Source organism: Homalodisca vitripennis, unplaced genomic scaffold (assembly GCF_021130785.1).
Source record: "Homalodisca vitripennis isolate AUS2020 unplaced genomic scaffold, UT_GWSS_2.1 ScUCBcl_1982;HRSCAF=6286, whole genome shotgun sequence".
NCBI classification, from domain to species: Eukaryota; Metazoa; Arthropoda; class Insecta; order Hemiptera; family Cicadellidae; genus Homalodisca; species Homalodisca vitripennis.
Window position 1 is genome coordinate 67,344 of NW_025778118.1, and position 26,898 is coordinate 94,241.

Genomic DNA, 26,898 nt, shown 5'->3' on the forward strand with positions numbered 1-26,898 from the left:
TTTAAATAAAATTATAAACTTTATTAAATAGAAACACGTTAATGTTTAGTTTAAAAAGAAGTGCGTGCTCTGCTAGTGGAGGAATCTTCAAGAGTTTTGACTGTGAGAGTGGAACGAGGACCAGTGGTCCAGACATTGCCAGAGTTGTCCTGTACAGCCGCTTCCACAGTGACCTGGTGCTGCCCTCCGCCTCCCAGTGCCAGCAAGAACTGGCCAGTGAAGAAATCTCTGTGAGGTGTTACACTCTGCTGTAGCACTACTTGACCATCTCCAGGCTTCATCGGAATACTCTGTTTTAAGACAAACACACCACCTTTAATAGTTGCTATGTATTCTCTCTAAATCTGGAGTAAAGGTTATATTATTCTCTTGGGAATAAAACAGCTATTTTACTGTTATTCCTTTTAAAATACAATAATAAAACATGCTTAACCCTCCTGCTAGTGAGTCATAAATTACATTAACTATTTATGGTTGCTGTATTGTGATAACGTCATAATTTCCATCTCTGTTAAATGCTTACTTGGGAACTATACGTCATACAACCTTGACTTACACATAAAACATCACATAATGTTGTTGGCTACATTTTATACAATATTTTTTGTTACATAATCTCGGATACTGGCTTTACAAAACACATACTGCTCCGCTCTGGCGACGTCAGCTGTCTGCAGCAGCTGTTCATTCAGTTCACTTGCTGCTATATCTATGCATTGTGGAAAGATATTGTTTTGGTGTCTTGATTTATTGTATTCAGCTCTAAAATTGCTGATCCTTGTGGTTCAAGTTAGATAAGCTTCCATAAGTGATTGAGAATAAAACCTCAATATGTATATAATGTTATATTTAAAATATAACTAAAATATAGTGATTCAAAATAAGTTAATAATATCGGTACAGCTGTTTTTATTTATTATACAACAGTGAACATTTTATTCTGCCCCATGTGTGTTTGAAGCTAGATGCCGTAAAAGTACAAACTTGTTTATTTTTTTGCTTGAAAGCATTTCAGTTGTCAAGGAAAAAAGTTTTCAATACAAATATTTACCTAATTGTATTACTCTATCTTATTCTAAGTTTTATGAAAAATATGATAAATACACGTTTGTTTATGTACAAAATCTAATTTTTATATGTAAACAAACAATGTTTTATATATAGCAATAAAAATTGCCTACCATTTTGGCAGTATGACACTTCTAGTTCTAGGGTTGATATTAAGGTTGTGATAAAAATAAATAGCTCAACTCTTTTATTGGTTTAAAAAAAAAATTATCATTGATGATGGACGGTTTGAAAGGATAATGAGATTTTACCATTATTATATGATACAAAATGTATAACACTGACTGAAATCTACCATCGTCAGGTGTGAAGAAAATTAATACATAGACATTACTTTAACAATAGACTGCAATAGACTGTGAAAAAAGGGAATTATTTCCAACCACTTCTTGAAGTTCTGACTGAAGAAAAATTAAACCAGGTGTTGTCACACCAGAAGTGAAGAGCACAAATGTACGTCACACCAGCACAAGCAAAAGTGAGCTTGTTTTGTAACATATAACGATGACAAATGTCCGAAATCCTATTATCCTTTAAAAAAAAACCAATGTTCATAGGTAGCGAAAATGAAAGTGTTGGGTGAAACAACAATTTTCAGAATCATGGTGTCATGAATGAAATAGGATACCATTGGAAAAGGTTTTTATGAGCACTTTAACCTTCATAAGGTTTACCATAAACCATTAACCCTGCAGGCCCACCACCTCAAAATGATTCAGTTAGTAGTCTATTTTTACCATGTAATAAACCATAAAATATTCATCTTATAGAGGTTCCATTATATATTACCAATTAGTAAAAGTGTACCCAATTTAAAAACTATTGTACTGAAGGAATTTTAGATTTGTGAGAATGACATTGTATCATTATAAAATCAGTTCATTTAGGATAAATAGCTTTTTAACAACTGTAAGTTTACTTTACAGGTATAACAAAATTTATTGTCTAGAAACTATATCAAAATTCAATGCAAACTAACAAGAGGAAAACAATTGTCAAGACACATAAAGGACAGCTTATAACAGACAATAAATAAATGTAATAACTTATTTGTTAATTGTAATTAATAAATATAATTATATACTTAGTTTTTACCTTACTACAATATTATAAATGTTTATAGGACTCTTAACTATGATTTTAAACATTTTTATTGACTACTTAGATAAATTACTGACTCAAGAATTAGTGATAAGAAAACGTAAAAATGTTATTTTTATTGATGTTTGGAATGGGGATATTTTAAAATTGAAAATTGATGTTCATTTTTGTTGTAATAACCCTTAGATCTATCAATTTATACGCTATAAATAATTTACCTACTGGAAACAAGGCTTGTCTAGACAATGTAGACACAATACAAATCTATGATATCTATCTGATATCAATAAAAATCTATGCATTTGCACCTTACTAGAGCAAGATACCATTTATGACCACACTGGTATTTTTGTTGATATTATATTGAATAGTAACCAGTCCCCCAGGAGGGTTTACTTCTGGCTAGTTCATACCTTCGCCTACACTACACTTAGTCCAGCAAAAACTGATGTGTCACTTAAATGTAGGCAATCTCATGGATGTTCAGTGCAGCTCGTCACTGACTGCAAATGTCGAGATATTGGGCTGCAAGGGTAAAGCGATAGGTTTTCTAGATATCATGCAGACAGACAGGCAGAAATGAAATTTTTCCAGCCCCACAAGTGGGGCTAAAGCTCAGCCAAGGACAATAAGTTAAAACTATTATAGTTTTTATGGTTTTGAAAAGAATGATTTAAACCAATTCAAAGACAAATTGTGTAAAACCCAGCAGTGTAGTACATCTACAGCATATGAGGAATTAGACAAATATCTAGTATGACTGTAATGACCTTGTTTTCTATTGTGAGACGAGAAGTGAGCTGTGAACTGAGAGTAAGCACAACACCGCTGACTGAGCGGAATCTGTCAGGCTGGGAGCCGTGCTGTATCACACCCTCCACCTTGACAGACAACTGGGACCCACTTGGAACACTCAGATACTCTCCGTTTACCCGAGGCTGAGGTGTGATAGCCAGCTAGAACACACAATTATATGTTACAAGGTTTATACATGTCTATAATTCTGAAATAAACCAATTTTGATATAGTTAATGACCGTAAAACTTACCTTGAAACATTTATAAATTTACAAATTGAGTGTTATGTTTATTCATATTAAACTGTGACCTTGTTTTAATAATTAGTGATACACACAAACTGTTCACCAACATTCAGGACATGTACAGGAACTTTCCATTACAGAAAGGGAATCATGTTAGCAAGGACAAGCTATGCTCTTTAAAATGGTGACAGTTATGATAAAATTATGTCATATGTGTTTTTATATGCAAATTTCATGAGAATTTATATATATAATATTCCTATAAGCTACTCTGTAAAAATAATGTTCTTTTGTTTACTAAGGTTGTAATTACTAATACTTTTATTGGCAGTACCATTGTTCTGTTGATTCAACAAGGTTTAAGAAAATACATTAAATGTTCGTTAAAGATTTTGTTTAACGAGTCAAAAAGAATGTACAGTAATTATAACTTTACTATAAATTTGTTAAAAAAATATGAAAATATGTACAATTTAATAGATTTTTATTAATTGTATATCATGTTGAAAAGAATAAACCCTTTGAGCAACCTCAAAATGATATTCTGACTGCAGTCGATGTCAGTCAGCCGAGCCGGGCGGGACCTTATCGCTACAGCTCCTCCCGAGCTCAAGGTCACTCGTTCCACGTGTGCGTTCGAAACTGTTCGTACCTGTCGGTATTACAATTCACTAATATTACCGTTTATCAGTGATCGATTTTGAACATGCCGTTGACTGCAGCGTTTGCTACCTTCCGAGTGGAGAAGAACATGTGCTTAGGTGTACTGCAAGTTGCGGAGCCATATGTCACCTGACATGTGCGCCCCAAAAGACCCGTGGTGCGAAGAGTGCTTGGTATTGTATAACGTGTAAACCAGAAAAGTCCCTCTTCGGTGGCCAGCGGGTAAGTCAGAAACGGTTATCAATTCTTGACTAAAGAGTTTCTTATCAACACCATAGAAAGGTTTTAAGAAAGAAAATGCTCGAAGAATTTAAAAAGAATACCGCTGACAACGCCGAGCTTCGCACCTCGCTTAGCTTTGTCTTCCGATTCCATGGATAAGGTGAACACTGTCATGAGTGAATTATCGAAAGAAACTAAAAAGAGTCCAGGCGGAAAATACCCAATTAAAAAAAGAGAACCAAGAACTACGAGGGGGACATCTCCGGCCTCCCACGTACGAGAGTGAGAAACCTGGAACAGTACTCAAGAAGGCAGAATGTCGAGATTGATTGGCATTCCCGAAAACCCAGGGAGAAAACGTACTCAGAGTCTGGAAAGTGTCGCTGAGGCAGTGGGGGTTTGAATTCAAAAAGGGAGAATATCGTCGCAGCCCACCGCATCCCATCCTTCAACAAGAAGAGGACACCACCCATCATCGTAAGGTTCTCGACCTACGAAGAGCGGGACACCTGGATCAGGGAAATACAAGAGCATGCGGCCTCTAATGCTCAACATGATCAACCCAGGAATTCAAAGAGCTCTGCCAAGGTGTTTGTAAACGAACATCTTTCACCTGAGAACAAGCTGCTTCTGGCTAAAACCAAGGAAGCTGCCAGAAAACAAAGGGCTTCAAGTACGTCTGGAGTAGAGACGGCAAAATATTTGTGCGGAAGGAAGACGGGAGAAAGGTGCAAAAAAATTGATAGCGCAGCCGATCTAGAGACACTACAAGTAAGCTAAGATCTGCAAGCAGCTAAACTCTAATACCTTTACATTTAATTATTACCTGTTATGTTAGACTATTTTTCTATTTAATTTGCTAGGCCAATTATTTTTTTTGTTTTATTCTACTGCTGTTATAACAAACCCTTATGAGCTTAAATGTATGTAGTGTCTTTGATACTCTAGACAAAACTTTTTTTTGAAATCGATAATTATAAAAATGTTTTATGTATTCATCAAAATATTAGAAGTCTCCGGAAAAAACTTTAACTTCTTTTTAGCTTATATTCAACCATTAAAAACGAGACATAGATGTGATAGTCTTAACCGAGACTTTGGATTAGCGAAGAAGAAAAATGTTACTTTGAAATCCCAAACTATTCTTCTTTCTTTTATTGTAACGTATTAAATAGAATCAGGAGGAGTAGTAGTTTTATATTAACAACAGAATTAAAGCTAATTTAGTAGACTGTGTTATGACAACTGCAGATGTTTTTATTATTAACAATTAGTTTTAACGATATACCTTTTTCATTAATAGGAATTTATAGAAAACACGAGTTTACTGTTAACAACTTCTTAACTGAATTAGAACCTATTTTTAGTAGATTAAAAACCAATTCAATAATTATGGGCGATTTAAATATTGATATAAACAAATCAAATACAGACACAGACGCCTATTTATCTCTCATGTATAACTATAGTTTTACTCCTTTAATTGATAATTATACTAGAATAACTAAGGATTCTTCTACTAATATTGATCATATTTTTGTAAGACACAAATGTTAAGCAATTTCAAACCCGGAATTTTTCACATAAATATTACTGATCATAGCTTAGTAGCCCCTTATCATATCAAATGAAAAGCCCAACTATAGATCTACAGAAAAAACTTTTTGTTAAAAAAATAAATTACGATGGTGTTAAAAACTGCGTTGATGACAACAGACTGGAGTAAGTGTTTTAATTGGAACGATGTAGACAATGCTGTTCACTCTTTTTATTCAATTTTAAATAACTGCATTCAGCAAAATACGGAAGATATAACAATATCGAACAAAATTTCACAAAGCTAAAACAAAAAGTCCGTGGATTACTGAAACATACTTAAAAAAATTGAGAAAAGAAATAAACTGTTAAAAACACAAAAAAATAGACCATTTGATCTAGATTTCCAAAATTATGTTAACAGATTTAAAGCAAATCTCTGCCTTGAAATTGACAACGCGAAAAAAGCTTTTTATCATAAATTATTCCAAAAACACGCTGGTAAACACTTCTGAGCAGTGGAGAATTGTAAACAATTTAACTGACCAGAAAGATAGAGTGCAAATAACTAAGATAAGATTAGAAGACGGACGGATAGAACAGAATCCGGCAGGCGGATAGCGAACCTGTTTAATGATTACTTTGTGTCTGTTGCGCAACAGCTGATAACCAGCCCTCCCGGCCCGCGTCCCGACACACTCAGGTACTGCCAGCACCAGCCGAGCTCGCTGTTCCTTAACCCTGTCACTCATCAAGAAATCTCTTCCATCATTAAAAGCCTAAAAAATAAGAAATCAACCGGCTGTGATAATATATCTACTCATTTAATAAAATTCATTGAACCTGAAATCTCCAAAGTTTTAGCATTTATTGTGAATTTAAGTTTCTTAAGTGGAAAGTTCCCTACTAAATTCAAGCAAGCAACTGTGGTTCCAATATTTAAGAAAGGGTGATAGGGAACTTTTACAGAACCACAGACCAATCGCTCTATTATGTGTATTCTCTTAAAGTTTTTGAGAGATGTATGAAAGCAAGGTTGTTGTCTTTTTTAAATAAAAGTAAAATTTTTCTCGCCCTATCAATTCGGATTTACTGAAGGAAAGAGTACTGAGACCGCAATTACAACTCTTATGGAAAATGTTTTACACAGTATTAATAACAATAATAAATCTTCCGGTATTTTCATAGACTTTTCAAAGGCTTTCGATTTAGTAGATCACGGAATACTTTTAGAAAAAACTTAAGGCTGCTGGAGTAAGGGGAGTTGCGCTGGACTGGTTTGAAAGTTATTTAACGAACAGAACTCAAAAAGTGAATATAGCTAATATTACCAGTAACTCAAAACCTGTATCCCGGGGCGTCCCTCAAGGCTCTGTGCTTAGTGCAACTATGTTTTTTAATATTCGTGAATGATTTACTATGCGTTCCCTTCAAGGGAAGAGCCACAGCTTTTGCTGACGACATTGCTCTTCAATATAATAATACACACTGGACTAACATTTTAGAGGAAATGAAATTCGACATTCGGTCATTAAAAGCGTAGTTGGTGTGAAAAATAATAACATGATAGTAAACGCCGAAAAAACTAAATTTATAAATTTTGTCTTAAACGTTTTTCTTTCGACAACAACTTGAAATTTCACGTAAATATTAACTGCGAGAATGACAATAAATGTAAATGTCCAGTTATAGAGCAAAGTGAATCAAATCAAATACCTTGGCATAAATAATCGACGAATCATTATCCTGGAAACCACATACAGACAATCTACAGTCACAATTAAGAAGAAACGTCAGAAAAATTTTACTTTTTGAGGAACTTGCTACCTGAGGTTGTAATGCGCCACCCTTTACTTTGCACTAATTCACTCCAGATTTATTTATGGGATAGAAAATTTGGGGGGGAGCTAGTAATAAAGCTTTAAAACCCACTGGAGATAATACAGAAGCACTTTATTAGAATAATAACATTTAAATGTAAACGTGAGCCGTCCCTTCCTCTGTTCAGACAGTTTGAAAATACTACCATTAAAATATCTATTTGTATTTAAAGTATTAAAAACGTTTTATATGCGAAGTGGTGATGACAATAATAAACAGTTTAAATATTATACGCGAGCTGCTTCAGAAGGTCTTTTCAAAAGACCAAAAGTGTATAAGTCATATCTTTAGAAAGTCATTTGTATTTTTAGGTCCAAAATTGTTTAACCTGCTACCAAACCAGATCAAAATTATTTGTAAAAAACATTTATTTTTAAAAAAAATTAGAATTTGGTTGCTGGAAAAGGATGAAATTACTGAATTAAACATGCATCATTCAGTGATATATATTATAAACTCGATGTAAATTAAAATTGTATTATACAATGATGTAATACTTTCATCTTGGGAGTAATTTTAATTTCCATTAAATGTTATGTTGTGGATGAAACATTGAAAATGGTAGCATTAAGTTTAGAATATATAATATTTTATTTCTGTTTCGTAAAATTTGAAAAATATGTACTTACTGGGGTATTAATTTTAACAAGAAATAATCTATAATTCTTAGTTTTGACTTAATATGTTTTGTGTAAATACTTTGTGTGTATATAGAAGGCGCTGCAGTGGACCGCCAGTTTAAGTGTCAAATATAGACTGTTGTATGCCAATTTAGTTGTTTGATAAACTGTGCTAGCCATCGCCACCTGTCTAGATGGCTAGAATTCCGAGTTTTTAATTATGATTTATATCTGTATTTATTTTCAAATGGAATAAATATTTCTTATTCTTATTCTTATTCTTATTCTTATATATCATTATGCAAATGTTAGTTGAAAAAATTCTATTCTATCAAATATTGTTTTGTAATTTATTTATAGCTGTATTGATTTTCATAGTACAGTACAACCTCATTTATCTGTATTAAAACCGTGTGTTTTTTAAATTTATTTTTCTACTGACACATGTTTGGTGTTAACAATAATGTCTATAATATATTAAAATTTGCAAATAATAAGAGTTGAGAGTTCACATTTCATATATAGGAAAACATTGTATTTTACAAGAAACAGCAAAGAATGATGTGCAATATTTATAGCAGACAAAGGATAACAAATTTCTGTCCAGATAATAAACCGAATATATCAATATTAAATCAAAATACTATCAAAACACTTTTTCATGGAGCAGTAAACTAACCACAATAGATGTTTGGTTAAACAGAATCGCTAGTCTAAAATGATTCTGGTTTCAAAAGCTGTTAAAATAAATAACTGCTTGGTAATAGATCAAATAGGTTGCAAATTAAAACACAGCTCTTGATCTTTCTTTTGGTATAAATAGTGTCCTAGAAATATATTAATATATTGTTAAAAGTAAAATTATAACCCACTGCTTCTAGGCCAAAACCATAAAAACATTCAAACTGCTGAGCCATTTAATTTACAAAGAAAATTATTTGTAAAAATGCCATCTATAAAACTAAATTAAATAACTGTAATATTTCTAATTTCACAAAATTTGTTTTTATTGATAATTGTTGCGATGCAGTAATCTGGGGACTACACTATTTTTTATGTTTACAATGTATAGCTACAAAAATATGACCAGGAACGATTATAAAATATAATGTAATGTAAAAAATATAATCTCCTCTTTCCAGTAGTATATAGTTTGTTACTTTTATATTAGCATAAAACATAAATCTTTGAACAAACTTCATTCTTATACTAATTACATCAGAATCGTTGGTCTAGAGTATATTTCAATTGACAGATTCTTTCAGCTGCTACTTTTACAGCTATACTGAAAACTTAATTTCTATTTTCAAAACATTACACAATGATTATTGTAGGTCCTGAATTACTTTGTCAGTAGCTATATTTAGTTTCTGTTTTTAAGGTATTATTTTTTAATAATTTATACTAGAAAACTAAATATAGTTGAAATATACATTTCTAACTTATAAATGTCACGAATCTTGTAATAATGTCAAATCACTAACTAGCAGCATTTATTGTTGAAGTTACAAGTATTTCTTTAAATACTAGTAAGTGATTAGAATTGAAATATTAAAAAAAATAAAAGTTTACATTGATTGCATCCTACCTTGACACTTGTAGACTGTAGTACTTGAAAGAAATATCTTGGGAGACAGAATGAACCTTCCAATATCATTTCTACTTGTTTCATCAAACCTTCCAGGTGCTAAAACACATAAAACATTAATGTTTAACATTAGTTTACACTTGCACTTAAAATTAATGTTATTCCAACATCACCAAAATTGTCTTGTGCCATTCAGGTTTACAATAGTTTAACTGTACAAACACAACTGACAATTATATGGTGGATATTAGTGTAAAGTGGAAGCAATATAAGACATTGTGCAGGACTGCTCTGGTAATCCATGCACAATGATAAGGCCGTTTAGTGACCATACTCCTAAATTACACCCATTATCCTGTAAGCTTATACAAACAAAACGAACTAAAATAGTGCAAACCCTAAATTATATTAACCCGGACAGAAATATGATCACACCAACACAATGCTGATCCCCAGTCGTGCTAAAATGTGCCCCTACATATTTTAATTTAGAAAATCAAATATCCCCTGATAATTTCTAGCACCTACCCCCACTCCCTAATTATTAAACTATTCCATAGTAAAAAAATATATATATATATATATATATATATATATATATATATATATAGATTAAATTTGTATAAATGGCAATAGCCTTATTTAATTTCAATAAACATTGAATCGCAAAAAGTACTTGCTCCGCTGGGACTTATATATATTTATATCAGCCTCCACAGTTATAATAAACCGATACAACGTAGTATAGAAGGAGCCGACAAAACATAACAAGTTTCACCCACTAATCTAACAAAGTAAATTTATCACATGTGTTACTATATTACATGATAAAATGTCATGTCATTGTACTCTTTCTTTACAAATTTGAACGTGCTGCATTCTTTTGCCAGACCACTGAAACTTTTTTACAAACTCGTTCTAGAAGAAGTATACTTACTTCTGACGCTTTGTTTGGCCTGGAAATCCCCAGATAGTTTCAGAGAAACAGGTGATTTGTTTACATGTTTATTGCTACAGTTTAACACATCTTCTTTCAAAATATATTTTGTTAAATAGAAATATTAGCTGCTAGGACTGTTAAATAAATATCACAGTGAAGGTTCATTTATATAGAACATGGTGGAGAGCTAGTAGATTGAAGGGCACTTTGAAATCTGCATGAAATTGTAAACTGTAAAGGTAACAGGGAGGTAGGAGAAGGTGTAAATGGTTTATGTATGCTGACTCATACACTTGCCTTTGGGAAATGTATTGTTTTTCATGATAAAACTGTGTCCTAAAAATATTTTTATTTATATTTTGCTGTGAGGATCAAACAAGCCACAGCATTGTGGTGTGCGAGACGACTGTCTGGGCTGGACAGTTACATTGCATAGAGATAGGATTGTGTACAAAACGATATTACATGGCGTATTTCTGCTCCTTTTGATGATCACTCACTAAAATATTCTTCAAGGGAGCCGTATCAATTTCACCAGGTGAAATAAAATGCACCAAAAACGCTGGGGTTGTATAGAGCCAGGCAATCTGAACACCTTTACCAAATATGAGAATCTAGTGAATTAAACAGAAAAGCCAATAATGTGGTGACTAGCACCTGCCCTATCATTCCTATCCTTTCCTATTTATATCCTTACTCATACTACCTATTTATTTATAGTCCTAATCTCACCAATTGAATATGATTTTTTTTGTGTTCAATAAAGAAACTTTTCATTTTATTTCATACTTGTTTTCGTTAATGTACTAGAAAATTTAAAAAGTGACTTGTTTAGTAATTGGGTGAAACTTACTTTTCAAATAGCTTTAGTGAAAATTACACTGGACAGATTCCACTTCTACACACCAGTATACATTATAGTTTCAATATCAATTTACTTTAGAATGCAAACTATAGATTACTTGGAAATAGGTTCTAAATTACATAAAGATTATTATAATAACAAATGTTACTCTTTAACATGTGGAGATTTATTGCAGTATCTATTACAACAAAAGTCCTGCAGAAAAAAAGATCAAACGTCTTACAAATTTTAGGATAGAATTTTGGAAATGATTGCCAAGGAAAAATTTTAATCTATTGAAGAATACTTGGATAGGTGTATGGTTAAAAAAATTTTTCTGTAGTGTATTTGATGTAGGAGTAAATAATTTATATCTAGATTTTATATAGGGCACAGCTTTGTACAATTATTATCAAACCATGACTAACAAGTCTCCATTCATGTACATGATGACATGTAACTAAATAAAAAATTACTAAATAAATTGTAGTCATACCAAATGAGTGATTGGCTTGATGGATTTATCAACAGAGCGAGCCATGGCACTAGCACGTTGACAACACTGCACCATCAGTTGGGTCTCCAGACAACTCCTCTGCAAACTGATTAACACATATACAGTAAATAACTCAAGTCATACCAAATGAGTGATTGGCTTGATGGATTTATCAACAGAGCGAGCCATGGCACTAGCATGTTGACAACACTGCACCATCTGTTGGGTCTCCAGACAACTCCTCTGCAAACTGATTAACACATAAACAGTACATAACTCAAGTCATACCAAATGAGTGATTGGCTTGATGGATTTGTCAACAGAACAAACCATGGCACTTGCACGACGGCAACACTGCACCATCAGTTGGGTTTCCAGACAACTCCTCTGCAAACTGATCACACATATACAGTACATAAATCTACTCATAACGTAACTATGGTGGAAAGGGTTGAATCAATGTGAATGTTGAGTTTCGCTCCAGCTCATCTTCCTCGTAGTACAGCATCTGAAATCGGACACTGTTACAAATTTCATCATCACCTAAATTACACTATATTTTGTAGTTTGAGTGTCTCTGATGTAGACACAATGTAAAGAGTTTATTTTGAGCCTCTTCATCATGGACTCTTTTTTGAATCTCTTCAGACAAACATGACTAAAACATTCCAGGAGTCAAGTCTACATAACAAAACTCTAGCCATAAATAAATAATTGACTTCAGGATTTGTCAACAGAGCGAGCCATATCACCTGCATGTTGGCTACACTGCATTATCAATACAACTTTTCTGCAAAGTGATTATAAATATAATGCATTATTGTATTGTTCCACATTGCACAAGACTTCTATAAAAGTTGAGTACTATGACATAGCTTTATTAGTATTCAAAATAGATTAAACTAAATAGATTCAAAAAGAACACGAAATTAAATATTAATTTAATCTATAAATATATGTGGTTAAAATATTATATTTTTTTAAATTAATACATGGTAATAATAAGATAAGAAATAAAGTAACAATAATTACCTGGAGTCAAGAGCAGGCTCATCTCCCTGATAGTTGGTGATAGCTACACACTCTATATTATAAGCCATCAGAGCACACATGTGTTGCAGTCTGAACTTATGATAAGAAATGTTCACTTTTCAGCATATGGTTTTTAGATATGTAATTGACTATTTAAAAATGAACACACTTAAGTTTGCAGACACTGTTAAGATTTTTACCCATTAATAATGTGATTCAAATTATTAAAGTATTGTAAATTAAATTAATTATATAGTTTTACATTGTATACTAGTTATATACTTTTTATTGAAATATTCACTGGGTCCATTGCAGAACTCACACAAATGAAGAATCTTGGAGCATTGGAAAAAAATTTTACTATCACCGGTAGAGAAATACAAATTTTCCAATATTTATTTCTTTATTGCAAGGCATTTAGGAATCAATGATTCCGTCATTAGACGCTTCACAAAAGATTTATCTGGGCTATAAACTTTATGTTATATTTATAATTCTTTATTAAAATGGCATTCACAAATATGTTAAAACCAAATACTAAGATCGACTACCTATTTTTTTGTCCAAAATAGAAGCCGGAGTGTCACCCTTAACTGTTGGGCAATACAGTGAGCTGCTGAGCACCGCCCAGTGCTACTCTCATGTCTAAAGGCTCTGGTTATTGTTTATTTCTTCCTGCCTACGGAACATTGACTGTTCTCTCATTGCTATTTTCAGTACTATGATGACTGAAGCGCTGCTTGACAAGTGTCTCAACCAGGTTTGCAACTTTGATACTATGTCGAGAGCACATATTTACATCAAAATATTAGCTTGTGTCTAAATACAATTTATTAGCGCTATATAAAGTTCCTTTTGTCATGACTGATATTCACAATAATGAAAAGTGAAATAAGACAATTTCTTGAAGAACTCTGTTCACAGCAAGACATAGAAACCGCCTGGTTATCGGAAGATGATGAATGTTACAACAGTATAATATAACCAGTTAATTTTAAATTTTAATTTGGAAGAAACTATTTTTTATTTGAAGTACAAGCAGTTGATGAGACAGCACAGCGACATTCTCGATCTAACCTTGAACGCTCCGTGCTGAAAGTGCTACAACTCTCACACTCAGCAGCAGCAACGGCTCGACACTTAGTTAAACATAGTTATACTTATATGAACAGGTAACATTATGATCATACAAAACTTTAAATTAAGTCTTCTATGACATTTTCATGTTTTTATATTATATATAATATATATTCATGAAACGTAAAATAAATTATAAATAATATTTATTGTTCTCAATGTTCATATTATTTTTAATTTTTAGGAAAGCTTGAGAATATGTAAAATATGTTAAATGTACTCTTGAAAAAGAAAATGTATTATATATAAATCTTATTTTCTATAAATTTTGTTTTCAAATGTTTTCATAAAAATCTCTGATTCTAAAAATAAATATTTAAATATTCTAATATATTGTTTACAAAATAAGTAATGAAATATTAAAAAAAGACAGTGTTTTGAGTATATTTGCAATGCGATGTACAATTTTTTTAGAAATAAATTTAAAACACAATTTGAAATTAAATGAAAAATGTCTATATTTATTGAGACAAAGCTAGTGTTAGGTCACATGGACATACAGCCCTAAAACTAAAAACTGTTAAATCACTTATGTACTTTTTCACCAATAACTTCACTGAAATATAGTTCTCTTATCTGCAATGAGTACAGTTATATATTTCTGATCCAATATATATGACTTCTGCCAAGTGAAAATGTTACAGAAACTGATTTCTAAAATATGTTATTGTACCATATATTTGCATGTTTAACTTTTTTAATTGAAATATTATAAAAAAAATTTAGAATCTCTCACTAAAACACATCTGCTTATGAAACGTAGCAGAATAACTACGAGGTATTTGGTGAACATGGGTTATTTTCACTTAAACTTATTTAAAAATTTGAATGAACCTTAATCATAAGATTCTAAGAACAAAAAGGATACATCTGAATGTTGTTCAGGGAGCTTGGATCTGCATCAAATACTGACTGGTACAGTTTCCAATACAGTTCTCCACAGGTCTGAAATTCTTTGATGCATTTCCGCAACTGAAAAAGACAAAAAACATATTAGATAAAGCTGAATTATAATTAATTGATTTCTACAACAAACAAATAATTTGATTAAGTACCTAAAATTCAAATTAATTTGATTTGTAACAAGATTGAATAAATCACATTACTGTACATTCATTACGAAATGCTTATTATTTACTTATTAATTACCTCGAAATTGAATAATCAGCTTAGTCTATATTGTAGTTATTGTTATTTATGACAAGAAATAATTCATTGTTTTATCTATTTTCTTTTACAGGATTAGTATTGTATAACCAACAATAATTACAGGAGTTTGGATGAGATATAAATAGAATATATATAATTTCTTTGTATTTTGTATTTATTTGTATAAGAAGGGTGAGTCTGGGTTATGTTCAAAATCCTTATATAAATAATATAATAAGTAGAATGCAATTGATCTAATCTTCTTTCTTGACTCAATAGCCAGCTACAGTGAAATAACCTTCGGTTTTACCCCATATTTATTTTAGCACTTTGGAAAGTGAATACTTTTTGAATATTTATACAATGAAGTACAATCAAGTTTGAATATTTTTTTTCTGTAATCAATCAAATATAGAATAAACTAAAATGTGCCTGATGTGTACTAAGTTAAGCTTTAAAGTAGTTCACTTCCATAATTGTATGGTAACAAATAAGAAGACAACAGTGGTTGAGCTTAAATATTACTCTAATTGAACTAAAATCAAGGTGGCCACCATTAAAGCTGGCTCTTAAGATCTTTAAATGATATACTATTTTAACCTTTACTTAATTTTTATTTTGCATTTAAAAATATCAAACAGTTTCCACTGTCTTGGTTCTTCAATTCTATTGGTATTATTTTCATCATCTCCCATATTATACAATAAATTCATGATTGTTTAAAAAATTGTATCTAAACTTCTAGAGCATTTTAACACCTTAATAGGTGTTATCTGTGATAAAGCCACTCATTAAATGTTTAAGAACTACAAATGAAACATTTTTCTATCAGCAGTGTAGTGTATTGACGATTTGGTCATGTCAGTGCGGATTTGAAACTAGAGCAAAAGTCTAAAAACTTAAAATAATCTTATAAATTATTAGGCATTTGACGTGCTTTAGAAGTAAGTACTGTTTTAGATTTACACTGCCACAGAGCTGCATTCGTCATTTAGCGCATGCGTGCTGGGTACCTATATATGTTGGGAAGCCACAGATGCCATCATGGAACTATCCGATCAAGTCTGCACTTGTTTGTATGATTTAAAAATACCGCCACCTATTGAGAATCCCACCATCTGCAAAAAGCGTGCTGTAATACGTTAATAATATGCCTGTGTACAGGCTCTGGACAAAACAATCGGTCGGACCTCCATAATTATATATACTTAAGATGCTCCATGGACAAACCCGCGATAAATAATTTTTTCATGCCAAAATGACCAAATATTTCCAGTGTAGATGACTCTTTAATTTTTAAAATACAATTATTAACTCTAAATTGTACCAGAGCTTGAATGGGCATTTTAATAGTCACAAATATAAATTGGTTTCAGAACTGCTATGATTTCAATACTTCTGATACTATATACACTCATTTTTTTAAATACAATAGTGTTTAAATGTAAGTGTTTTTGAAAATTTTAAACCCGTTTTTTTCAAACCAATGTGGATTTATTATATTAGCCTACCAAATCATCTGGGAAGTTTGTGTTTTAGTCCAGAAACATCTTATATAACAATCTGAAGTTAAAACACAATGAAGCTTATTATAAAAGAACATTGATTGTATTGGAGACTCATGTAATTAACAGATTGATAAGAAATCAATTTGCTAGTGCAATAAGAAAAATAAGCTAATTTATCCTAAACTCAATTAAAACATGTAATCTATTAGGAAGGTTAAAAAATTGTATATACTGAATTTTTAGATCTTTCAGATACATTACGTTTAAATTTAGATAGTTGTACCTTATTATATCTATACCACAATTATACTACTATTATATGAAAATATTTATACAAAATGGTTCTAGAATCTAGTAAAAAAGTGCACATCTGACATGAATAAAAATCTTTATCTAAAACCACAAGAATGGCCATTAAAACATATTATGTAATGTAATCCTAGTTACTAGTGTTTAGTGAGACGTAGTTAATCTTATAAAATTTAAGTATCTTACAAAACAAAATGGCAATACATTGAAACAAAAAATTTACTCAAATGTCAAATGCAGCTTGCATGCAATACATGCTTTTTGCTTGTCTTGATGTTATGTCTTGGATGGCATCACCCATATGAGTCTTAATCAGTTTGAGCGTCTACAGTAAGAAGCTCAAGCCTTCACTAATTCTGTGACTAACTTTTTTTATGAAAGGTACTTATGACATTTTCCAAATTTTATAGTATATATTAACTTACGATTTTGAATTAAATACTGTAATCTATTAATTGTTCTTGCTGATCATTCTGATATTTTAGAACTAAGTCACTAGATTATGTTTTTATGCCTTCTTTAGTCATCTCCTGGAAAATAAAAGTACTGAGAAAACTTAACCTTTCCTACGCTGTAGACGGATATATTAGAATGGTAGACTTTGACCAAAACGCCAAATACAATTATATCCAATATTATAGGTTATGTGTCTTGGAGAGTTTTTTTAGTTTATAAAAGGCCTTTTAAATGCCCGGTGCACACTCAGTGCTTATGCGGTATCCAAGTAAGTATTTATAAATGACCTTCACTCTCAAAGGTGGGGCTCTCTTTGTCTACTTTGTCTAAACTCCGACCACCGGCTCGTCAGTTCTGCGTCTCCTACAGAGCCATAACCAAATATATCCGTGGTGTGTATTACTGCTTTCTCGGTTATCACTTTATATATATATATATATATATATATATATATATATATATATATATATTACAATCTATTACAATCTATTTATTCAGTATAATTACGTATATACAAATGAAAAAAAGAACCTGTTACTGGATATTAAAAAAAATGATTCAACTACAGATATTCATGTCAATCAGCCCTTTTTAAATGACAAAGAATAAAACTTTTTAAATACCGATAAAACTAATTTTATTTCTTATAATACAAAACAAGACAGAAAACGTTTAAATCCTAAGATATTGATAAACGATTCCAGTTTGGATCAAGTTTCCCACACAAAATTTCTTGGTCTAACAATTAATAGACAAAAACCTTAGCTGGAATCTACATATTGAACAGATAATTAAGCAGATAAATTCTGGGTTATATGCTATCAAAAGACTTTCTTATCTTTCTTATTTATGCAATTTGTCAGTACTAAAGATGGTTTTCCATGTACATATTCAATCCCACATTGCATATGGGATAGGAGTGTATGGAGGAACCACAAACCAAAACCTAAATAAAATTCTAATTTTGCAATAAAAAAGCACTACAAATAATGTTGAAAATGAAGAAGGATGAGTCAGTGAAAAATAATTTCACTGAACTAAATATTTTAACAGTGCATAGCCTTTATATTTTAGAATGTGTTATGTATGTTAGGACCTATCAATCTAAATTTAAAATTCATTGTGAAACCCATACTTACAATACTAAGAATAAGAAGGAATTAGTAATACCACCACAATTTAGAATTTTATAAAAAAAAAATTCTTATGCAGGAATAAAAATGTTTAAGTCAATTCCAAAAACAATAACAAGAGTTGAAGATATTAAGAAATTTAAAAATGTTAAAAGATTATTTAGTTAGAAAAGCATTTTATTCATTTGAAGAATTTTATTCAACAACATGATCTACTATAATCATCCAATTATGTAACTTAGTTGTAGTGACACTATTTATTGTACCCATGTACATAATGTAAATAAAGATATTTTGACTTTGACTTTGAATGTAAAAAAATTTGAGTCTTTTAGAGATATTTAATATTATACCTTAATATCTACATGTATCTACAAATGTTATTCATATAAATTTAAATTTGAATAAATTTTGAATTGCTTTCCATACTTCAAGCTTTAGAGAAAACATAATCATGCTCTTTATTTAACAAAATCATTTAGTGTACTCGGTTTGTGATGTTGCCGAATTTCTGCAAGTCATCTCGAGTGGTCTGGACGATGGTGGCTGCAATAGCTGGAGGTGGGGCTGTGCAGAAACTCTTACAAGTGGCCACCAGCTGAGCGAGGCACTGCAGCATCTCACAGCGCAGCCTCATGTACTCTGCTTGAAACACCAGCGACTGGGATGGAGTACTTGCAGCCTGTACACACAACAGTATTATTCTAATTGTTTATTTAAACTGATATTTTACCACCACCTCTCAAAGAGCTTGTAAACAGTTTTTTGAGGACTGCCATTTGTGGCACATACTTTGGAGGCTACAGCTACTATTTTTGAGTTTTACTTACCGGAGACCTAAAAACACTATGTTATTAGAAACACCAGATTTTATTTGACTTATTTTAAAAAGGACGTCATTATAACCATTTCTTGTTTTCAGCCTCCCAAAAGGAAGCGATGTTGGTGAGAAGGAGGGAACTCCTTCTAATGACATGTAATTTTCAGAGTAAGTTAAATAATACTAAACACCATTATTAATTTATATAGTGTAAACATTACACTATATTTTTTGAAAATCCCCTTGCCCAATACTATATACTATAGTTAGTTCTTTGTTTAAAGGTTATTTTTTGACGATGGAAGGATTGTGAAGGAAACAGATTTTTCCGGACATTTTGCCATCGTTCAGTGAAACAAGAATAAAACAGTAACACTACGTTTCGAGATCTGCAATCTGATCTCTTCTTCAGGTAAAGAACTAACCTAATACATAATTACAAACTAAGTTAAAATAAACAAATCTTACTAAAGCGTTGTGGCACGCCTAAGTCAGGAATCACAACCTACATGTTGTTGTCAACTTCACTAACACTAAAGACATGCACTTAATACAAAAAACTATACAAAACACTAATCATTAAAAGTAAACTACGGAAACAGGTCACAATGCGTCTTCACTCGTCTACTGACCACCTACGACTGACCAGAGGGACTAGCCAATGGCAATCGTGACGGCTGGCTAAAACAAGATGGCGGAAATACAAGGGAAGGGGAACAGGAATGGGCCCTTTCGTTATTATTGGTTCATGCGAGATGAACTTCTTAAAACCATATTGTGACTCCGCATTGGTTTATTACAAATATCCGATCCGTTTGATACTTTTGGTTTTCTCTTTAGTTCATTTTTTAGAATTGGCAACCAAAGCGGCCTAATCTCGACTGATGGTTGACTGATTGGTTGGTCTGCCAATTTAATGTATGTTGCCTCAATTAATTTCCTTTTGAAGAAATGTGGTTTCCCGATGTATTATGTGGGCTTCATCCCAATTCATATGATGGTCTTCGGACCAACAATGGTGTGCAATTTTTGACTTTTCTGTGAAACCCTTTCTCGTGTTTTCTTTGTGTTCTTTTATCCTTACGTTTAGTGGTCTTTTTGTCTCGCCTATGTATTCCCTATTGCAGCTACATTTTATACTGTAAACACAGTTTTTGGAATCCTGTGTGCCATTTTTTTGGTTTTGTTTTTACGAGACTTTGTCTAAGAGTGTTGTGTGTTTTAAACGCGGTTCTAATGTTGTACTTTCTACCTACTCTTCTAATTTTTCTCCGATAATCCCGGCACATAAGGGATTGACATAAAACGCAAATTTTATCACAAATCTGTTTTTCTGACTCAGGAATGATTCTTCTGGTTCGTTTGCACTTATTAAATTACTAATTGAGGGTATCCATTGCTTCCTGAGATCCGATTCAATTTTCTTAAATTCTTCTTTTAGTCCATCTTTATCTGAGCACAAGCTCTTTGCTCTATCAAACAACGAGTAGGCTACTCCTTCTTTGACAGATTTTTGATGGTTGGATTGATAATTTAAATATTTTCCTGTGTGTGTTATCTTTCGAAAAACAGTTTGTCTTAAGGACATCCCTATCTCTTAATACACACACATCCAAAAAGGGAAGCTTGTTTTGGACTTCCACTTCCATTGTGAGGCGGATGGAAGGAGAAATACTATTAATGTGATTCAAAAAATTATTTAATTCAATGTCTCCATGAGAAAAAAATAACAAAGGTATATCATCCACATACCTCCACCAAATCTTCGGTTTGAACTGAGCTGAAGCCAAAGCTTTTCGCTCGAATTCCTCCATAAAGATATTGGCGAAAATAGGAGACAGTGGAGAACCCATTGCCATCCCTCATCTTGACGGTAAATTTTACCCTCTAACTCAAAATAATTGCATTGAGTGCATAGTTCTAACAGTTCCATAATTACTGGCACGGGAAGTTTAGTTCTATCCTCTAATGTTTGGTCTTCTTTGAGACGTGATTTTAATAATTCCGAGAGTTTCTGGAACTGGTACATTTGTAAATAGACTTTCGACATCAAAATTACCAGTTTGTCAGTTTCAGTCAACTTTAGGGATTTTTGACTTCTCTACGAAATATCCCTGGAATTTTTGATGAAAGAGTCAGTTTTCCTACCAATGGCGTTAAGATGTCCAAGAGGACTTTAGACAATTCCCTGCAAGGTGAATCACGAGAACTAAATGATGGGCCGAAGAGGGATGGTAGGTTTGTGGATTTTGGGAAGGCCATACATATGGGGGATTTTTGAGTGGTGAGGAGTTAATTTAGATCTAAATTTATCTGAAAAAAAATTCTTTATGTTTTTTCTTAAGGTGTTTTGCTACTTTGCGTTCAAATGAATCAGTCGGGTCTTTATTTAAAACTGTATATTTGCCAGTATTTAAAGTTTCCGCAATCTTTTCTTTATACGCTACCGAGTCAAGTACCACAGTGGCGTTGCCTTTGTCGGCAGGTAAGATTTTGACCGTGTCGTCTTTCCCAAGGATCGACCTGGCCTTTTTCTCCTCTATTGTCAAATTGGGTTTTGTGGGAGGAATTTTTCTGAGTAAAAGACTGGCCTCACAACGAAACCGGTCACCCGGTCACCGGTAGGAAAAAACTGACTCTTTCATCAAAAATTCCAGGGATTTCGTTAGAGAAGTCAAAATCCCTAAAGTTGACTGAAACTGACAAACTGGTAAGTTTTGATGTCCGAAAGTCTATTTACAAATGTACCAGTTCCAGAAACTCTCGGAATTATTAAATCACGTCTCAAAGAAGACCAAACATTAGAGGATAGAACTAAACTTCCCGTGCCAGTAATTATGGAACTGTTAGAACTATGCACTCAATGCAAATTATTTTGAGTTAGAGGGTAAAATTTACCGTCAAGATGAGGGGATGGCAATGGGTTCTCCACTGTCTCCTATTTTCGCCAATATCTTTATGGAGGAATTCGAGCGAAAAGCTTTGGCTTCAGCTCAGTTCAAAACCGAAGATTTGGTGGAGGTATGTGGATGATACCTTTGTTATTTTTTCTCATGGAGACATTGAATTAAATAATTTTTTGAATCACATTAATAGTATTTCTCCTTCCATCCGCCTCACAATGGAAGTGGAAGTCCAAAACAAGCTTCCCTTTTTGGATGTGTGTGTATTAAGAGATAGGGATGTCCTTAAGACAACTGTTTTTCGAAAGATAACACACACAGGAAAATATTTAAATTATCAATCCAACCATCAAAAAAATCTGTCAAAGAAGGAGTAGCCTACTCGTTGTTTGATAGAGCAAAGAGCTTGTGCTCAGATAAAGATGGACTAAAAGAAGAATTTAAGAAAATTGAATCGGATCTCAGAAGCAATGGATACCCTCAATTAGTAATTAATAAGTGCAAACGAACCAGAAGAATCATTCTGAGTCAGAAAAAAAAACAGATTTGTGATAAATTTGCGTTTATGTCAATCCCTTATGTGCCGGGATTATCGGAGAAAATTAGAAGAGTAGGTAGAAAGTACAACATTAGAACCGCGTTTAAAACACACAACACTCTTAGACAAAGTCTCGTAAAAACAAAACCAAAAAATGGCACACAGGATTCCAAAAAACTGTGTTTACAGTATAAAATGTAGCTGCAATAGGGAATACATAGGCGAGACAAAAAGACCACTAAACGTAAGGATAAAAGAACACAAAGAAAACACGAGAAAGGGTTTCACAGAAAAGTCAAAAATTGCACACCATTGTTGGTCCGAAGACCATCATATGAATTGGGGATGAAGCCCACATAATACATCGGGAACCACATTTCTTCAAAAGGAAATTAATTGAGGCAACATACATTAAATTGGCAGACCAACCAATCAGTCAACCATCAGTCGAGATTAGGCCGCTTTGGTTGCCAATTCTAAAAAATGAACTAAAGAGAAAACCAAAAGTAATCAAACGGATCGGATATTTGTAATAAACCAATGCGGAGTCACAATATGGTTTTAAGAAGTTCATCTCGCATGAACCCAATAATAACGAAAGGGCCCATTCCTGTTCCCCTTCCCTTGTATTTCCGCCATCTTGTTTTAGCCAGCCGTCACGATTGCCATTGGCTAGTCCCTCTGGTCAGTCGTAGGTGGTCAGTAGACGAGTGAAGACGCATTGTGACCTGTTTCCGTAGTTTACTTTTAATGATTAGTGTTTTGTATAGTTTTGTATTAAGTGCATGTCTTTAGTGTTAGTGAAGTTGACAACAACATGTAGGTTGTGATTCCTGACTTAGGCGTGCCACAACGCTTTTAGTAAGATTTGTTTATTTTAACTTAGTTTGTAATTATGTATTAGGTTAGTTCTTTTACCTGAAGAAGAGATCAGATTGCAGATCTCGAAACGTAGTGTTACTGTTTTCTTGTTTCACTGAACGATGGCAAATGTCCGGAAAAATCCTGTTTCCTATAGTTAGTAATATAAAAAACATTATAGCTGAAAGAAGTAGGATTTTTTTGGACATTTGCCATTGTTCAGTGATATAAAAATCAGTAACACTATTTTTGTTTATATGTTAAAGGTGTTTATAACTTTTGTAAAATATAATGATGACAAATGTCCAAAATCCAGTAACTCTATGTTTTGAGATCTGCAATCTGATCTGTTCCTCAGGTGAAGAACTAATCTAACACATACCTATAATCTAGGTTAAAATAAACAAATTATACCAGAGCATTGTGCCAAGCATATATCATGAATCACATCAACCATGTTTTGTGTCAACTCTATGCAGACTAACTTCAAAACATGCACTTAATAAAAAAAAAAATAATAAAACACCAATTACTAAAACTCTACTACAGAATGCAAGTCATAATTGGTCTGCACTCAAAAATACGATAAAAAATATGGTATATTCTATTTACTGTAGATAAGTTCGCAAGTTCAAAATTGGCTTTGATTTTTTTTAAGTAAACTTACATTTCTATACTATAAAACGGAAATAAATTGTTACAATTTAATAATTAGGCAGTTTTATACTTGATGTAAAAAGTCTTTTGTTATCCTATTTTGATCAATATTTTTTTCTTTATAAAAATATATGATTCCTGAAAAAAAAAACATATTTAAAACAGTATTTATACATAAAAAAAGTGTTGGACCAATTTTGTTTATAATTATAGGCTACTTGATTATCTTAAAAAGACAATAGTTTAGAACTGCAGTTGTTAACTTAGTGTTTAAACAAATTTTTTAATTGTAAACTGAAAGCCAGTGTTTACAATAGAATACTAACTCAAAATCAAATGTCATTCTAGTGTCACAGAAAACTTTTAAAAAGAATTAATTATAAATCTCTGTCGAATCCCTCCTCTGCAGGCATTCTTAAACTGAGGCTAAAAGTTCATCACAAAATCTGATAAAGATTGTAAGGTAATTGGGCAATTTTTCCTTTGTTAATTGGATGAACCCAATGTATTCTGTTTCTTATCTTCCTTCTTCCTCAAACTACTAAAACACAAATAATTTTCTTAGGAATTTCCAGTAACTACACTGGTAAAGACAATAAACCAACTCTAAGTCCAAAAAGTCTAGACAAACTGCTATTTCCCCCTTTAGAGCATGGAATGGACTGCCCAGTCTCTGTGGATGGGCACTTGTGGCTGATGTGACAGTTTTTTATAGTCTTAGTTACAAATAACACAGGAGTCCATATCAAATTCAGAATAAAGGCTATAATTTTAGTATAGGAATGGAAGTTTTTGATATCAACCTATCTCTAACAAATTTCCAAACAAAACGTTTTTAGTTTGCAACTCTGATATACCAAAATTTGTATGATTTGAGAGAACATAAAACCTCTTTATTAAAAATATTCAGTGAACAAACTCTTAAATAACAAAACAAGACCTCTGAAAAAAAGATGTCATACTCTATTGCTCTCATTTTACCACAGTTGTTTGTAATGCAGCTGCTCAATCTATATATATATATATATATATATATATATATATATATATATATATATATACAAATGAATGTTTGTGTGTTTGTTCTTTATAGACTCAGAAACTATTTGACCGATCATTATGAAAATTTGTATGTATATGTATTTTTTCACGTAGAAGGTTTATATGCTATGCCCATTGACGTAACTCACCACCAGGAGGCGCTGCAAAATATATAAGTTATCAAAGCGCCTGCACATTGTAAACTACAATTACAAGATAGTTGTGTATAATAACCACACACTATGTGAAGGCACTAAGTTTTTATGGATATTTGTCTTTCAAATGAATTTCTGTTTGGCCTTATAGCTTGAATGTTAGACCACTTTATTATTAAGTACATGTACAATGGCTATAAACATACACTTTTGGCAGATTTTCTTGATAGTGTCAACAAGGTAAACTTTACATCAGCATTGACAATATAATTCACTTAAACCAGAAGTGCTCATACACGAGCAAAACTTACAAAAAGCATGCGAAGCCACGGGGAACAGCTAGTACTTTATAAATTACAGTAGCTCAGAAGCTTGTCTTGATATGAAAACAACTTCTTTCAGATCCCCTCAAATCTCCATCAGTGGTCATGTCAGCATTGTTGTCTCCAAAATGGTGTTGTCATTGTGTACCCTTTCGATTCATAGTTGGGGTATTTCATCACTAAATATTTTTATTAACTGCTCAAGTATGTATGGTGGATAATATCTACCAACAAATATTTCAATTGAATTAAAGTTTAAAGTGTTATGTGGTTGAAAACAATACAAAGAATAAGATATTAAAGAAAGTAGATATGTGTATTAAAACAAAGAATATTAGAATATTATTAAAGAAACATTACTAATGAATTAGTCATTAACATTGTAACTAATAAGCTACAATTATTAACATTGTGTACTTGACTGACTAAGCAGTACTACTATACAACGGTTTCAACTCCAGATGTCTATATTATTCTACAGTAAGCATAAATGTCATAATCATAAATCTTCACGAAAGGCTGAGAATGTTAAAAACTAAGGGTAATACAGAGAGGGTTAACTACCTTAAGTTTTCAAAGGAGTATAAAATCTTCTGAACAGACTTTATTGTGAGCTTGTTCATTTTTTTTAACCTCATATTTTAATCATTTACGTTGAAGCATTTTTATTGCCATTTTTTATAAATTTAAACAGATATAATTTCCATTTCCTAAAGAAAACAAAGGACCCTGACAACTGACAGACCTTGATGGCAGCCAGAGCCTTGTAGTAGTGTGAGGTAGCAGCACCGAGCCGAGCGAGCAGACCATCATCACTGCGGAGACAGGCTTCACCCTCACTCAACTCCTCTAGGGTCAGCAGCCAGAAGTGGAGG

At 32.3% G+C, this 26,898-nt stretch overlaps 1 protein-coding gene across 1 annotated transcript; it reads right to left on the reverse strand.

Annotated features, from left to right (window-relative positions):
- Positions 1 to 26,897, reverse strand: LOC124371788 (integrator complex subunit 7-like; the record flags this gene model as incomplete). The annotated part of the gene is given in 8 exon segments (XM_046830135.1): positions 1 to 290; positions 2,940 to 3,125; positions 9,722 to 9,820; positions 12,002 to 12,107; positions 13,034 to 13,123; positions 15,039 to 15,142; positions 19,213 to 19,407; positions 26,769 to 26,897. Coding segments are annotated over 8 exon segments (1,149 nt in total), but the record flags the coding sequence as incomplete, so codon positions are not given.
- Between the last annotated feature and the right edge of the window lies 1 nt (position 26,898).